The sequence below is a fragment of the Pezoporus wallicus genome, unplaced genomic scaffold, assembly GCF_028554395.1.
Source record: "Pezoporus wallicus isolate ANWC-B61680 ecotype Strahan unplaced genomic scaffold, APGP_CSIRO_Pwel_v1 scaffold_2146, whole genome shotgun sequence".
Classification (NCBI taxonomy): domain Eukaryota; kingdom Metazoa; phylum Chordata; class Aves; order Psittaciformes; family Psittacidae; genus Pezoporus; species Pezoporus wallicus.
The window spans coordinates 194,290-209,758 of NW_026639769.1; the positions used below are offsets into that span (position 1 = coordinate 194,290).

A 15,469-nucleotide genomic window follows, 5' to 3' on the forward strand; every position below is an offset into this window, starting at 1 on the left:
GCCAGGGCTGCTTCTCTCCAGCCCCCCAAGCAGGACCCCAGAGCTTGGGTAATACCCACTTGTTCCACTTGCTTTCAGAGATCTGCATGTGCAGCAGATTCTCCAGGGAAAGGGGAGAGCAGGGAGAGGGAGCAGGACCAGAGGCAGATGCTGCAAGTGGGGTGGAGGAGCAAGGATACTGGACAGCACAGGGTGGGACAGACAATGCGCATGGGGCAGCACAGAGTAATCACAGATCTGGAGCTGAAAATGCAGCAATGGCTCAGTGAGGAATTACTCTTGTGTTGCTTAATATCAAATAGTACACTTTGACTCGGTTTGTCATATGGTTTTGGCATAATGCTATGGTCTTCATGTATCACCCATCATTAGTTGCAAGGTGATACTGGGAAAGCAGACAGTCATCAAGTGGTTGATTCCCATAGAAGCTACTGTACAGAACAATATTTCATAGAAAATTCATAAACCTTGTTATGGCTTTACAACAGCTTTATAATGAAGGCACGCTAGACTGGACAGGGCCTTGAGCAACCTGGTCTAGTGGGAAGTGACCCTGCCCATGACAGGGGAGTTGGAACTGGATGATCTTAAGGTCCTTTCCAACCCAAACCATTCTATGATTCTGTGATTCTATGTATATATACGGTACATATATTTGCATTTGTGTGTGCATGTATATATATTTATATATACACTAGATACATACACATGTCATATAAATACAAAATATTTGTACATACAGATAGAAAAGGGGAAACTGCTCAGGTAAGTGTGAGCTGTTGTAGAGCAAATAAGCCTATAGGGGTTCTTTCTGATGCTGTCATGCCACTGCACAAGCAAACCCAAATGTAACACGCAGAGCTTTGTAGTATATCCACTGGCAGACTTCCTGGGGAATGTATTTATATAGCTAATGCATATGCACACATTTAAAATATGTTGATACAAAATATATCACTATGCCCATCTGCATATTTACTGCTTTCTAAGAGTCTGCCAGAAAGAGGAATAGGCAAGATTTTTTTCAAAACAAACTATGCAGAAATATTTACACCGAGTGGTAAATTCTGCTCCCAGATTTGCCAAATACATGGAAGAGTAACTCTCACTTTACTAGACTGGCTGGGTTTATAGTAACACAGCCAAGGACATATTTTTCTCTTGCATTTGATTTGAAGGGTAACTTGACAAGCTGTGTTTGGGATGGTAGAATTATAATCTAAGTACCTGTAAAGAAAATCATTGTAGATTGGTCGGCTTTAGTTCATTGATGTTTTACTAGCAAGTATACTGTAAACATTTTCTTTCATTTTTCTTAATACAGATATAAAATGTCATCTTCCAACGGCATGGTAGCTAACAGAACTAGGAAAGGTCTGAATTTTTCATACTTTGCATTATGGCAGTTTGTCACTACCGTCAGATGAGAAAATAGTCACTGTTGGCACGTCATAATGTCCTCAGAGAACAGCATTACCGAAGTTATAACTTTCTGGCATACTCAGAAGACTAAATTAAGACAAAGTTAATTCTGCATGCTCTAGTTCTCCAAAGTGCACTGCAGTTCCCTAGCTGTGTAGGAATAGAGCAATGCAGCAGCCTTCATTCCCAGAGCTCCACTATGCTTTAGTGATTCCTCGTTACAGGATCACATATTCTAGCTGACCCTGCAGCGCACTGAAGTTAAGCATATGCTTAAAGTTTGGCTGGAAAATCTTTGGCAAGATTTTGGTGATGATTCATCTTTTACTTCCAGGTCCTTTCAAAGTACAAGCTGATACCTCTATGCAATGGCCAAGAAGGGGGTTGTGCCCACCGCTGGTTGGGTCCTCCTGTAGTAAAGGGTATAGTTTGCAGTGCCTCCCTGTCTGGTTTCCCTTTGGAGCAAGGGACATCTGTCTGACCTAGTGCCCAACATGCCAGACATCCTCAACCTCCTCTGCTTACCTGCATGAAGAGTGGCATCAGTATGTGTTTCCTGGAAGCCTGCCACAACAGCCTGGACAGTAGTTGTGTAGTGCCAGGACCAAACATCATGGTCATCAGTCATCTGGTGGACACCAAAGGGCCGCTGCTGGAGCAGAGGGGCAACGCATTTCTTTTCTCTCCTGTTAAGGCTTTGAAGAGTCCTCAAAAATACATGGGTAGCACAGTGGTAGGATAGGTATCACCCCTTTGGCCCTAAGCTGGGTTCCCATGATATGAAATCACAGGTACAAATCTAGACTGGTTCTTCCATGATCTCCATGGGGGCCCTGTGGAAGGGTCAATCTCAGTGAGCGGCAGATCTGACAGTCTATTCCATTGGAGCACTTACTAATCCACCTCATTTAAAAAATGATGGCACTGCACATAGTGGCAGGTTTATCTTATTACAATTTTCCTTTTGAATACAGCAAAGATTGACATTATGAAAGCAGAGTTAGCCTGTCGTCTCTCCCAAGTGAAGATAAATGGCATCATAAAAATCAGACATCATGTATCATATATGTTATAAATAATACCTGGTATTGAGGTAATAACTTAATTTTAAAGACACACATACACACAAATCCATATATCTACATCTCTCTCTTCTGTCATATTTGATCATCTTACTAATTAAAAGGAGGCTGCTATACTATTTTTAGCCATGCAGTCTCAGCCTAGCTGTTTAAACCACTGTAGTTCCCCATCTGCTTTAGAAATGATTTAATAATCAGATAGGCAGAAGCTTAGTTCTCATAAACTGAGATGATCCTTCAGGGACGGGAGTAGAAGGAAAATATATTTTAATAAGTGCACTTAGAGAAGCCACTGCTGCTTTTGCCTCACAAAGGAAGCCACCAAGTCTCTGCTTAACTTGTGCTGGTGAACATATATATATTTAATAAAGGGGGAAACAGGAGGGAGTTCCGTTGTTACGTCTTGCAGCATCTTGAGTATTATCTCTAAAAGCAGCAATGGTCACTTCAGTAATAACAGGGATTTACCTACAGATACCAGCCTTGGTAGGTAAATTAGATAAATCTGGACCATCATACTCAGAGCTGAATCCAAACTTTTCTAAAATTGCTATATTCCAAGGAAGGAATTTCCCATGTAAGGAAACTGGCGTTAAAATTCCTGACTCAGTATCAGGGTGGTGACTCAAAGATGAGAAGATCTCTGTGTTTTATTCCCAGTTGACACTTCTAAGAACAAGAGGTGTGCTCACATGTACAGCTTTTGAGAGGATTAGAGCTCTCAGTCTTCAGGCTTTCAAGGACAGGAGGGTGGCCAGAGCAGTGATACAGTTTTTGTTCAGAATTTTCACAACTTCTGTCTGAACCAACTAACTTGGCCTAGTGTTTTATATAATGTTACCATAGAATGATTTGGGTTGAAAGGGTCCTTAAAGCTCATCTAGTTCCACTCCCCTGCAGTGGGCAGGGACACCTTCCACTAGACCAGGTTACTCAAAGCCCCATCCAACTTGTCATTGAACACTGCCAGGGATGGGGTCAGCCACAGCTTCTCTGGGCAACCTGTGCCAGGGCCTCATCACCCTCATAGTAAAGAATTTATTCCTTATATCTAATCTAAATCTATCCTCTTTCAGTTTAAAGCCATTCCCCCTTGTTCTATCACTACTTGCCCATGTAAAAAGTCCAGGAACTACCTGAAGAAGGTAAAGAACTTTTTGTGCCTCTCTTTCTGAGGACAAAGAGAATAGTTGCACTACCTGGGAGAAATGAGAGGCATTTGCTAGCCAGAGCCTCTTGTGAAACTCAGCCCAAGCAAAGGCAGCACCTGGCAGCTCCAGGCAAAAGCAACATCCCAGCCAGAGAGTGCTGCACAGGACAGGGTGGGCAAATATGCAAATGCCAGACTTTGGACTGGTTCTTGGAGTCTGTGGGAAGTCCTTTTCCCTGTGTTTTCCCTGCCTTCTTCCTCAAGCTATAACAGTACAGCACAGTGTATACAGAGGTGTGAAGTGCACAGGCCTGTCATGGCTGCCTACATCCTACACTTGCACGTGGTGAGCTACAGGCTTCTCTTTAGCTTTCATCGTTACAGTTGGTAAAGAGTATAATACTTAACAGGAAAAGGAGCCCTCCTGTTAAGTCTTAGAGGAAATGTAAGTATGTCATGAGACTAAAAGACTCAGATTTATTTTAAAGTCAGCATAGTAGAATACATCAGATATAGAGGTGTGAAATGTAGCAAGCAGTCAGGTATGAAAAAGCAGGGAGCTTTTCCAAGTAGTAAATTCAATTTAGTGCAGAAAGAGAATAAAGTAGAGATGGTCTGTGTCTGAGCTGCTTAGGAAGTAGACTGTAGATTAAGAATATCAGAATGAAAGTTTTCTAATGAGCTTACTTTAAAGAATCCTGGACATTATGGAACATTTTGTATGGGACAGCAAGTCAATGAAGACTCAAGTTTGTCTCAGTTCCCAGGCATAGGTGAATAACTGAATCGGCAGTCTGGCTCAGCTTCATTAACCATAGGAGACAGCGCTGCAGTAGGCAGAAGATGGTAAGCAGGAGCTGCTGTAGTCCTTGCATTAGCAACAGCAGGGTGGGTTTGTATTCCTATCCAGAAGCACTGTAGGTTTCTCATGCAAGGATGATTTTTCCAGGAACAAGAATACAACTGGAGATCTTGTATTTGATATAGTTATAATGCTTAGTGGCCAGGACGCTTTCTGTCTGGAACCTGAAACACCCTCTTTCCTTGCAGCGCTGCAAACTGGCATTTTCATATAGCATTTCCTCTGCTTTAGTTTTCTGGTATCTTTTCTTATTTTGTATTGAACTACCCTTGGCTCAGGACTGTAAGTGCACCTCGATTCACTACCTAGACAAATCTGAAGTCCTACATTTCAGTCCCACGTGTATCTGTTCATTTGCATTATATGGTATGAAAGTCTTGGTGTCTACCCTGCCTGCCTGCCTGAATGTCCCTTCCTAGATGCTCTTAGCAGTCTTGTCTTCAAGCTCTGTGTTTGTTACCCTTGTTCTTCCCTGCCGTCATTTTCCCATTTCTTGATCCTCAGTTACATCCTTTGGGCACAGCTACTGCCTTATGCTGGTTTTTACGTCCTCTCAGTTTGTCTGCTATTGAGTCAGAGACCAAGTCACACTTGACTGTCCTGGTCCTGTTCTTAATTCATGAGTATGGTGTCACTCATGAAATGTGTTGATGGGATCTTATCTTTCTCAGGTGAAGTGTGTGATATTTTGCACAGCTGTGTGTCACTGTGATGTGTTACAAATACTAGCCATGAACACAGTGAAGAAAGCATAAGGCTGAAGAAAGAATTGCTACCTGATATCACCAGGACTCTCTTTTTATCTGGTTCCTTGATAATCTCATAAAACTGTCATACATTTAGCAGCTTTCCCACTTTTCACTTTCCCAGCTCTACCAGCTTGCATAAATAGATAACAGCATTTGAGGGCATGGCAAGTATTCACTACCTCCAACATCTTAAAGACAAAGGTTTAAACTGTTATGGGTTTGCAAAACTGGAAAGTATAAAAAGGTGATACAGTGAGATGCTGGTGAAGTAGATATCAGGACAGCTAGAAGGGAAGGCTGTAGGAATACCAACGTTTTTTAGATTTGACACCAAGGAAAGAAATCTGGGAAAAGAGTTATTTTTATCTTTGGAAAGATCCTTTAAAACAAAATGTGCTTGCTACACTACTCCAGTCGTTAGCAAATACTGGCTTTTACTGGGAAAAGGTACTTGCATCACATAGGTGGTGGAAAGCATCAGAATGTACTCAGCATGTGAGGCGATCTAGTCAGCATTTGCAGCCTGTCCCCTGACTATTCTCTTATCTGCAATAGCCAGCCAGTGTCAGTACCTAATGCTGGGGAGGACCAGGAGGACTGGTTGCTGCATGCTCCAGTACATCACATCTGTTCCTGGTATTGTCATATTAGCTGACTTGGTTTGGTAAGCAGTGGGTTCCATGTGTTACATGTATGCTGTTTAGTCTGTTCTGTATACAGGGGCTCCTTTAAGAGATAAGTATTCATCATTTCTAATGGGTAAGTTGTTCTTCCCTTCCTAAAAACACTGCTGTGTAGTGCTGCTGGTGCAGAATGGCAGCTGCCTTCCAGCATTGGGTGAGTGATCCCTGTGTGTACAGTCTGCAAAATGCTTTGGGATCCTTCTGGATGAAAGGTAGTATACAGAGTTCAGGACATACTGTCCTTTACACACAAACTCTGGAAGATAAAAGTCAGCAACCACTCACTACAGAGAGTTCTAGCTGCTAGCTGCAGATACCAACCCAGGACCTTAGCAAGACGTCTGGGAGGGTGGGTGGGCTTAGACTGCTGTGATTTCAGCCAAGATAATTCTGACACTCCAAAGAGGTTTGATATTTCAGGGGTCTTTCTGTTTTCCTCTGACTATGCAAGATATTTACACATCTGGTTCCCAGTCCCAGTGAAGCCAGTTAAACAACCTGAATCCACTGTACACAGAGGGAAGAACAGAATCACATCCTGCTGAGAGCTAGACCAGCAACGTGTAATGAGGGCCTTTTCTGAGGTGGCTTGAAACTGAACCATTTTATACTGGCTGTAGTGATCCATCTGTGCCTCCGTCTTCCCATTTTTATTGTTGGAGGGAGGGACAGGTCCTGCAGCCACAGGCTGCCCAGCTGGCAGGGCTGTGCTGAAGTGCTTTCCTTCAGTGTGGTAAGTGCAAGCCGTCCATAAGCTGCTTCCAATGATGCCACAATTGGCTCAGACACGTTGTCAGATGCAAAGAACACAGACTGCTCCACAGCAGAAGAGGATCTTCCTCATGCTGCTGGTGGAACGGTAGAGGAAAGCTCCAACCATTCTGAAGCTGGTCTAGGAGTGGGCGAGTATGGTGCTTGTGTCAGCTCCTGGTTTGTGCCAAATGCAGTGGTGTGCTGGTATTTCTCAAAGCAAAGTGCAATGGCTCACTTAGGAAGCACAGGAAATCCTTACAAAATAAAATGGGTATGGACAATACCAATTTTAATTGGACTGCAGCTCTGAACTGTTCCCATAGTGATACAAGCTGGAACCCAGCCCATGGTTGCTCAGCTCCTCTGTAAGTAGTAATGGCAAGAAGCTCAGGTAACTTGTCAGTCAAGCCTTACAAGAGGAGTGGGGCCCATTCTGCAGGGGTTTGGGGTAGCTTGTGGGACTGTGCTGGTGAGAATGGGTGAGCATCCTGCATGCTCCCCTGCTTACCCACTACAGCCACTTTGCTGCTCGTATTTCCAGTCAGTGTCAGCACGTAATTGGTGGTATTGCCCACTGTTTTTTGTGTGCTGATTTATGTTATGTTCATAGTTCATGTGTCTGTGTTTATTTTGTGTTGAACTAAGTTATTTTTCTGTATTATGTTTTTAACTCTGTTTCATATTTAACTTCATTAATTTGTTACTTTATCTTATGTTTGCAATGTATCTTTAAATGAAAAAATCTAATAAAAAAGATATTTTTAAACTGACACAAAAATTAAATTTCCCAAAGATCTGAAGCATAATACAACAGTGAAAACCAGACAGTGCTGGTAAGGCTAGTGCCATGGCAATCTCTTTTTTCAGAAGTAGGATTTGGTGGCAGGACATTGCCCACTGCCAAAATTCTGTTATCTAGAAGGAAATCTGAGCAGTGCTGTCACCACGTGGAAAACCTTAGATTGAAGCTGATGGGTCATGTGTTTGCTCATCTCCAGTGGAGATGCAGACCAGCGCCAGGCTTCTGCTGAGGGTCTTACAGAGGGCTGCAGTGATGCAGCTCCCCATGAGATGGCTTCTCCTTCAGGAAGGTGATGCTTCTGGCTGGGGCAATTTGAGCACCATGCTGGGAAAAGGGTAGCCCTGAGCACAAAAGAGAGCTAGAAAGCAAGAAGCGGAACCAGCTACAGCAGACAAAGTCCTAAGCTGGTGGTTGGAGAGGGTGGAGGTGAACAGTCAGCATAAAAGCGCTTTGGTCTGTAATTGACATGGCAAAAGGGGAGCCTGTGCTACCATACCAGAAGCTCCCCACGTACTCCCTCTTCCCTGTCACTGTATCCACAAAGCTCCCTATGGAATAAATCCTGTCTGTGTCTTCAGGTAAGTTGTTGATGGCATGTGTGGGAGTGATGGCTTGTGCATGTTGGTGGTGGTGAATGCCCGCATGCTAGATACACGAACTGCACTCTGTGCTGGGCAGAGCACGTTAACGTTGTGTGAAACCACAGGCACTGGATAAAACTAAACTTTCTATTTAAAATTATTTTTAAAAGCTAGTTCACAGCCTTTGCCTTCTCTCCCAACTGTGCAAAGTGCTGGTTTTGGTAGATAAAAGCAAAGAGCAAGATGGAAACTCCGTTGGCTCATACAGGAGGTATGAAAGGAATGCTGTCTCCTTTTTGTGTCAAATCCCAGACATATTTTTATTCCTCTTACTTGGCTTCTTGCCTATGTTAAATTGCTGAATTCTGCTTCATTAAAATAATTGCTAATTGCATTTTACACTTTAGTTTAGTAGCTGCTCAGCAAAGGCTCAGCCATCAAAGATGTTGACTATCTCCTGTGACCTACAGGTTAAACTTCACTTCCCTATGCCTCAGTGATGGTCCACATGTGCTGAGGTCTGGTCCTCTGCCTGACATGCAGCCAAGCAGTAAGATGCACCATGTACTTAGAAATCAGATTCTGGGGGCAGTTTCGTAAGGTTTTTTAACAGTTACCTTAGGTTACTCAAAATTCAGATTTTACACTGCCTCTAAAACCTGAGGCTCCTATCATGCCAGTGCTCAGGGGTAAAAAATAATCATTCATTCAGCTGCATAAAGAGAACTGGACATTACCTTTACCAAGACATAGTGAAGCTGCATGTGATCCTTGCCTAAAAGCTGTGTTACAGCTCAGCTGCTTGCAGGGAATGAGAGAAAAGAAAGCCTTCTTGCATCCAACAAGACACACAGCATATGCCCCACAACATATGCCCTACTGCTTGTGCTATGCTGCTTGAGTGACAACAGTCTGGGGTTTTAATTGTTGTAACCCTAATTAGTAATGACAAATATTTTGCAGCTGGGGGGCTGGGGGTTTCTTTATAAGCTTTAGACCCCATGTAAAAAGTTTACTCCTTACATCCACTCTTATCTCGCCTTAAGTTATTCAGCATATGCATACGACAGAGTAAAAGAAGCACTATTGTGTGCTGAGCTTGAAATCATATGCTTTCCAAATCCCCTGCCAACACAGCTTAGATGAAATTTCTCCTGGAAATAGGGCAGGAGTTGTTGACATTTTCCTTCAGTGGGGAAAGGAGGGGTAGAAATGTGTAGGCAGTCACTAGTTTCATGCTAAACAAAGATGTGTGGGAGGAAAAAATCATGTATTTTGGTTGAACCTTTCTAAAGAAACTAGGTGTTCTTAGTGCCAAACTTTCACACTGTAATAATCTGAAACTTCCTCACTCCATCAGAATTCCCCCTAAGGGAATCCCAGCCAAGTGTCAGATGAGACCAAACATGGCTTCTCAGGTCTGAACTTGTTTGGCATGTATTGTACCCAACTATGAACTGATTTAGCCATGGCAAGCAGGAGCAGGGGGCTTGGACAGACAGGCTGGGGTCCTGGGGAGGGTGCTGGCTTTTGGGGGTAAGCTGCCACACCATCCCAAAGGAGCTACCACGTGTGCTATGCTTTGGCTTTTATCAGTCAGCTAGCACAAACCTCTTGTGTCTCCTGCTGGACTTTGTGCCCAAGAAGCCCTAGAGGGCTAAACCTGAAACAGAGATGCCACTGACCAGCTGCTCAACTGATGTGAATCAGCAGCAGTTCTGTGGAGGCAACTGAGTCATGTTGATTTACCTCGGCAAGTGGATCCTGGAACCCTTGCAGCATTTCCACCTGTACCACAATGTTTTGTTCTCTTGTTGTTCTTTTTAGTAACAGGAAACAGATACCAGTTTTTCCTAATGGAATGGGTTTTTCTCCTGATCCTGTGATTCTATGATCCTCTTTAATGAGGATATCTAAAATGAGATAATCCCAAACTGAGTGTCTGCATCCCTCTCACCTCTAGCCTGCAGATATTCGTATTGCTCAGACCCACACTGTGAGGCTGATGCTTGTCTCTGCATTGGGTGGAAACAAAATCCCCTACATCAGTGTGCCTATTTGGTAGCAAAGCTGAATCTTACACTTATTTACAGTCCAGCAATCTCACTTGTAGCCAAAAATTTCACAGCCTTAATCCCTGCATGTGATTCCAGGGATCCTTTTGCCATCTGTCATATCACAGAGGTGGACACAACAGCCAAGCAGACAGCATCACTGCCTGCTTCTCACTGTCTTGAAACAGAGCTTCTCACACCCATCTGTGCACACGAAGCTGTTTTGCACCTCACGTTTTCCTGGTGCAGTTATCCTCCCAGACAGCCAGGCTCCATGCTTGGGACTCATCCCACCCTGCAGGCAGGAACTTTGCTGCAGAGCCAGCCATCAGATCTGTGTTCCCGGGCTTACACCTTTCCCTCAGGATGGGGGAGCTGCAGATGGAGCCCTCCACCTTTGCCCATGACTGGAAGCAGCTTCCCACTGGGAAACCTGTGAGCGAGGTTTTGCTCTGCACAAACCACAGCCATCAGCTCTGGCCAGCTTCCCCAAGGCAGCCTTTTTTCCAGCTGTCCCCTCCCCTCAGCCCAGCCCAGCACCAGCATTACCCTGTTCTGCTTTGAACACGTGCATGCTGAAACTGGGGCTGCTTGTGGAACAGCGTTTACTCCTCACCCCGGTTGGACCCTGATGAGGGAGCTGGCATACCCCCAAGCCGCCTGCCGGTGAGGAGATAACAAGAGGAACAGCCTGCCACAGATTAGTTAGAGTCTGCCTGAACAGTCATTATACACACCCAAAGCTTGCTTGGTTTTTTTGTTCCCAAGGATGTATCCAAATATAGGTGGAAACGAACATCTTTTTTTCTAAAACCAGCCATGTTATTCTTGCAAAAACAAAGAAAAATAACATCCACATCTTTCCCTTCTTTTTTCATATAAGTGGGATTCGGGAATTGATAATTCCTTATCATTCTTTCTCTGGTATTACTCAACAGCAGCAAAATGACAGCCACAGTTGCAGCCCCCCAAGCACTGCCATGCTGCCCCACAGACTTGGCTACCTCTGGGGCAGCACTGGGCCAAGTTTCCCAGAACTGCATATAAAAATAATAATAGTGAAGGATTAGATTTATAGTGAAAGCAAGCACGTATGCCTTAAATGGCAGCAGTGCTGTCATGTCTGCGTAGCTCCGGGAGGCAGCTGGTCCTTCATGAGCCATGCCCTTGGTGTGAGCTCTGTTGTAGTCATGGAGCAGCCACGGAGCTGCAACTGTTGCTCTCTGGTCCTGGGCAGGAGTCTGAATGATGACAGTCTTTCCAGCAGCCAACTTCTGATGTACAGAAAGTGGCCAGATCAGGTTATGTGTCTTTGTTCAGCTGAGCAAATTATGTGACAAAAGATGCACATCTGGGTAACGAAATGAGGCTTCTGTAGGGAACTGTTACATCCTGCTGGAACAGCCCTAAATGGGAAGAGATTAGAAATCAGAGAGTGTGGGGTTTCTTTTTTCTTAGAATGTTAACTTATTAAATAAGGCTTATTTCAAATAACCTGGTAAATTTAACCTTTCAAATTTTCTTGCGTTTTGCACGTACTCGTTTCTACTGTATCATCTGTTTTCGTTGCTCTTTTTGTGGCTCTTTCTTTCAAACAGCAATTATTAAGACTTTCTATTGCAAAAAAAAGCTTGGCTAAATATAGTAACACAGAGGAGCTTGTTTAAGAGCTCTTAGGTATTCCACAGCTCTCTGGTATTCCCTGGATGTTTATTTCAACCAAGACTTCTTTTTCTTTTAAGAAAACAAAGTCTTCTTTCAAGAGGAAAGCTCACTAAAGGAACCTAGCAACTGGTGCAGTACTTGAATCAATTTTTCACTGTTACATCAGTAATTGCAAAGCCATCAGTATCCCCTGTGGGGATATACCCTTCCTATAGTCTGCAAATGGAGAAAACCAGCTGTAGGTCCTGCCTTGCTCCCAAAAGCAGGAGCTGCATGGCCTAACCCAGTGAAGGGATCCAGACATGAAGGTCCTTGTTCCTGCCAGTCAGTGAGAAAGCCTGTGTGGATGCCAGCAGTATGCAAGCAAGGCTGCCATGGCCATGAACCTGAGGTGGTAGCTTGGAGGAAAGCTTGAGGAAGACAGGGAGGCCAGGCAGGAATGGACAAGCAGTGACCAAGGACACATGAAAACAAGGAGAGGGCAAAGTGGGGTGGTGACAGGACAGGCACAGGCTGAGCTTTTTCTCCAACAGATGTATTTCTGATGAATGCTGTGCAGGTGATACTGATTCACAAACTGTGCAAGGGACATCCCAGCTTTCACAGCAGTGTGACTTTGCAGCACTTCTGGACCTGGAGCAGTGCTCTGCATGGAAGCTGTGGCCTGGCACTGGCAGGACATCACTGGGCACAATGAATAGCAGTGAGCGTAGGACAGGACTTTGCTTTTACCAGTTCCCAGGTAACTGGAGACAGTGTGGCAGGAAACAGCATCCCAGGAAACAGCTTTCAGCTATAGCCATATGGACATCACTAGCCACATGGACATCACTAGCCACAAGCCCTCCTTGCCAAACTACCTGCCTGGGGCAAAATCACAAGCACCCAAAATGCTGGGGGTCTTCTCATCTCCCATCACCTGCCTCTCTGTTGGCAGGGCCAGAATGGGCAGCCCTGGGGGAAGGCACCTGCCTGTTATTCGCAGTCAAACTATCCACAGCATCACTCACACCTCCCGGTCTCTTCTGTGTCTGTCTGTCTGTCTGTCCCTCCCTCCAGGGAAAGTCTCTGGCAAGCAAGCGCCTCACGGGCCTGATGCAGTCCTCCTGACGGCTTCAGCCTACCACCCCATGGGAAGGACACTTGGGACCGCTGCTGGGGATGGGGCATACCAGGGAGAACGGGTCCCTGCAGGGGAAAGAGCCTGAGCGAACACAAGCAGAGCCACGTGCCAGGGGAGCGCCTCTCGTCACAGTTTGTATCAACACTTTCCTGTCTGCACAGCTTTGTAAGGACACTGAGCTCTGTGCAGGTACTTTGTTTCTGACCAGGGTTTGGAGGAGCACACTTCACTGTATGCAGAAGGTCAACAAGGCAGGGGCTTGCTGTCTTGTTATTTAAGGGAATAGACCCAACCACAACTTAAAGAAAGAGGAGCTGAGAGAGACAGGTACTTTTCCCTCATCTCTTCTCTCCATTGCACAAACATGGCTGCAATAGATGGTGCCGCAATCTCACTTGCTCCCTTTCTTGTGGCCGTCTGGATCCAATAAAATATCTGCTGGAAGCTGCTTTTCCTTCTCACAAAATCTCACATGAATTTCTCCTGCAGATTCATTGACTTTAACTTTGTTTTTCTTTCTTATATCTCTCCTCCTTTAAAGCAATGGAAAAGAAAAAGGCACATTCAAGTTCATCACTCACTGTCCTTCCAATAGCATGTAGCATGCCCAGAGATGATGGCCAGATCCTCAGCTGAAGTCAAGAGAGCACAAGTGGTTTTCATCACCTGAGGATCTGCCCCATTGAGTCAGACTGATCCTGGTGCAAATCCCCTGACGTCGGTGGAATTGCTCTGCATGTGCGCGTAGTACAAATGTGGTCAGACTCTGCCTGATGCTCAAAAAATCATGTTTTCAATGTGTAATGTGCACACACACACACATGCATAGTATTTAAAAGTGAGTTGGTTTATACTGTATTTGATTTTTTATTTATTTAATGTTTTACATACTTAAAGATGGATGTTCAAGCTTTACTCCGAGTAGATAAAATTAGACTCCAACTCCAATCACAGAGGGCCAAAATCTGCTCACGTGTGTACAGGGAAAGGCAACTCTGATGTGGGCAGGTGTTAAAATTCACTCTGCAGTGAGGAGGGAATTGGTGGAAATGGCACCAGCAGAAGAGGGTGGGAACAGGCAGGGCGCTGGGTGCCAGGTAGCCCTTCCTAAAAAGCATCACAATCAGCTGTGGTATAATGTTCAGGTAACTGAGTCCCCCGAGAAGCACCTTTGTAAGAGTGCACTTGTACCACTGGAGGAAATGAACTTCCGCTAAAACTCCTCTGACCTACAGCCCATGAACAGAACTGCAAGTGATGACCCAGTAGCTTGTTTCAAACTGTTGGGAGTATGGAGGGTAGAATGAGAACAGATGTGAAGTGACTTTAAAAAAAAAATATGTATCCTAGCTGCAGATAGGAAAATGGACTGTATTTACATGCAGTGTATTGCCTATATATGAACATTTCAAGACTCAGCTGACTTAATGCCACAAAACCTCCTGTAATTTGCAAGCAGTTCAGATCTGAAGCTCATGTGAAAATAGACATTTCTTGGTTGACATTTCACTCATGCCAAGGCAAATTGGCTTTTTGTGCAGGTGGTAGAAATTGCTATATGGCTACAAGTCTGCATTCCTACCTAGGCAAAACCATCTAGCTAAGTAGACAGCTGGCTATCGGCAGTATTAACTTCTGAAGCAAGTATTAATCTAATATCTTAGGCCTATATATGCACAAAATCAGGCCAGCATACTTTGTCAGAAGAAGGACCTTCCTTCTTTACCCATAATATTTCTTGTTTGATACCTGTTTTGTTTTTTTCCCCCAGAAAATTCCTATTATCGATTTTACCTAAGGTCCATAGGACCCTCTTACACCTGCATGAATGTACAGTAGAACACTGAGTATTGTATTTGTTCTTTACACACTCCTGTTCCCATGAACACTCTGCTTTCTGAGGTCTTTAGACCAAATTCATCCTACACACACATGACACACAGTGAGTTCCAGGACTGCAGCACCATCATGGATGTACCTGTACATTTGTGTGGTGTCCTGCCTCCCTCCAAACTGTCACTTTGCAGGACACATTTGTCCTCTGTTGGCCACCCTTGGGTAATAGCACATCAGTGCATAACAGGTTCATTCATGCACATTCATACGTCTCCCTGTACATTGTCCCTAGGAAAAGGCAAAGGCTGGCTCTTCTCAGAGTCTTGTTGATGTTATCTGTGTTGAACCCACCATTGCCATGTGTCACTGGAGCTCTGTAAACCAACAACTGCTCACACCACAAGCTACTCTACCGCCGGTGCTGCCCAGCCTCTAGGCTGAGGCATTTCCCATGGGAGGTCTGTCCTACAAACCCTGAAACTGGTCTGCAGGGCATTCCTGAGATGGGGGGGGGGGGGGGGGGTATACATAAAGCAAGAGCTCTGGTGTGGAGCAACTAGCAGAGACAGCAAAGTTACCAGGGAGTCTTTTCTTTGCAGTGAGTTCCTGACATTGGACAGGTCTCTGAGGGAAAGATATGGGGTAGCTCCATGGAGTTACTCCTCGGTGTCCTGCAGCATGGGGCACACGTGGAAAGGGCTGGAGGA

General features: G+C 44.7%; 1 protein-coding gene across 4 annotated transcripts in view; it reads left to right on the forward strand.

The window, feature by feature from the left end:
- The window catches only part of RGS6 (regulator of G protein signaling 6), a 142,744-nt gene extending 128,960 nt beyond the window's left edge, over positions 1–13,784 (forward strand). For all 4 annotated transcript variants that reach the window (XM_057416070.1, XM_057416072.1, XM_057416071.1 and 1 more), the window contains one exon: positions 12,863–13,784. In XM_057416070.1, coding sequence (XP_057272053.1) covers positions 12,863–12,913 — 51 coding nt within the window. In that variant the 3' untranslated portion in view covers positions 12,914–13,784. The remainder of the gene's footprint in view (positions 1–12,862) is intronic.
- Positions 13,785–15,469: the final 1,685 nt, after the last annotated feature.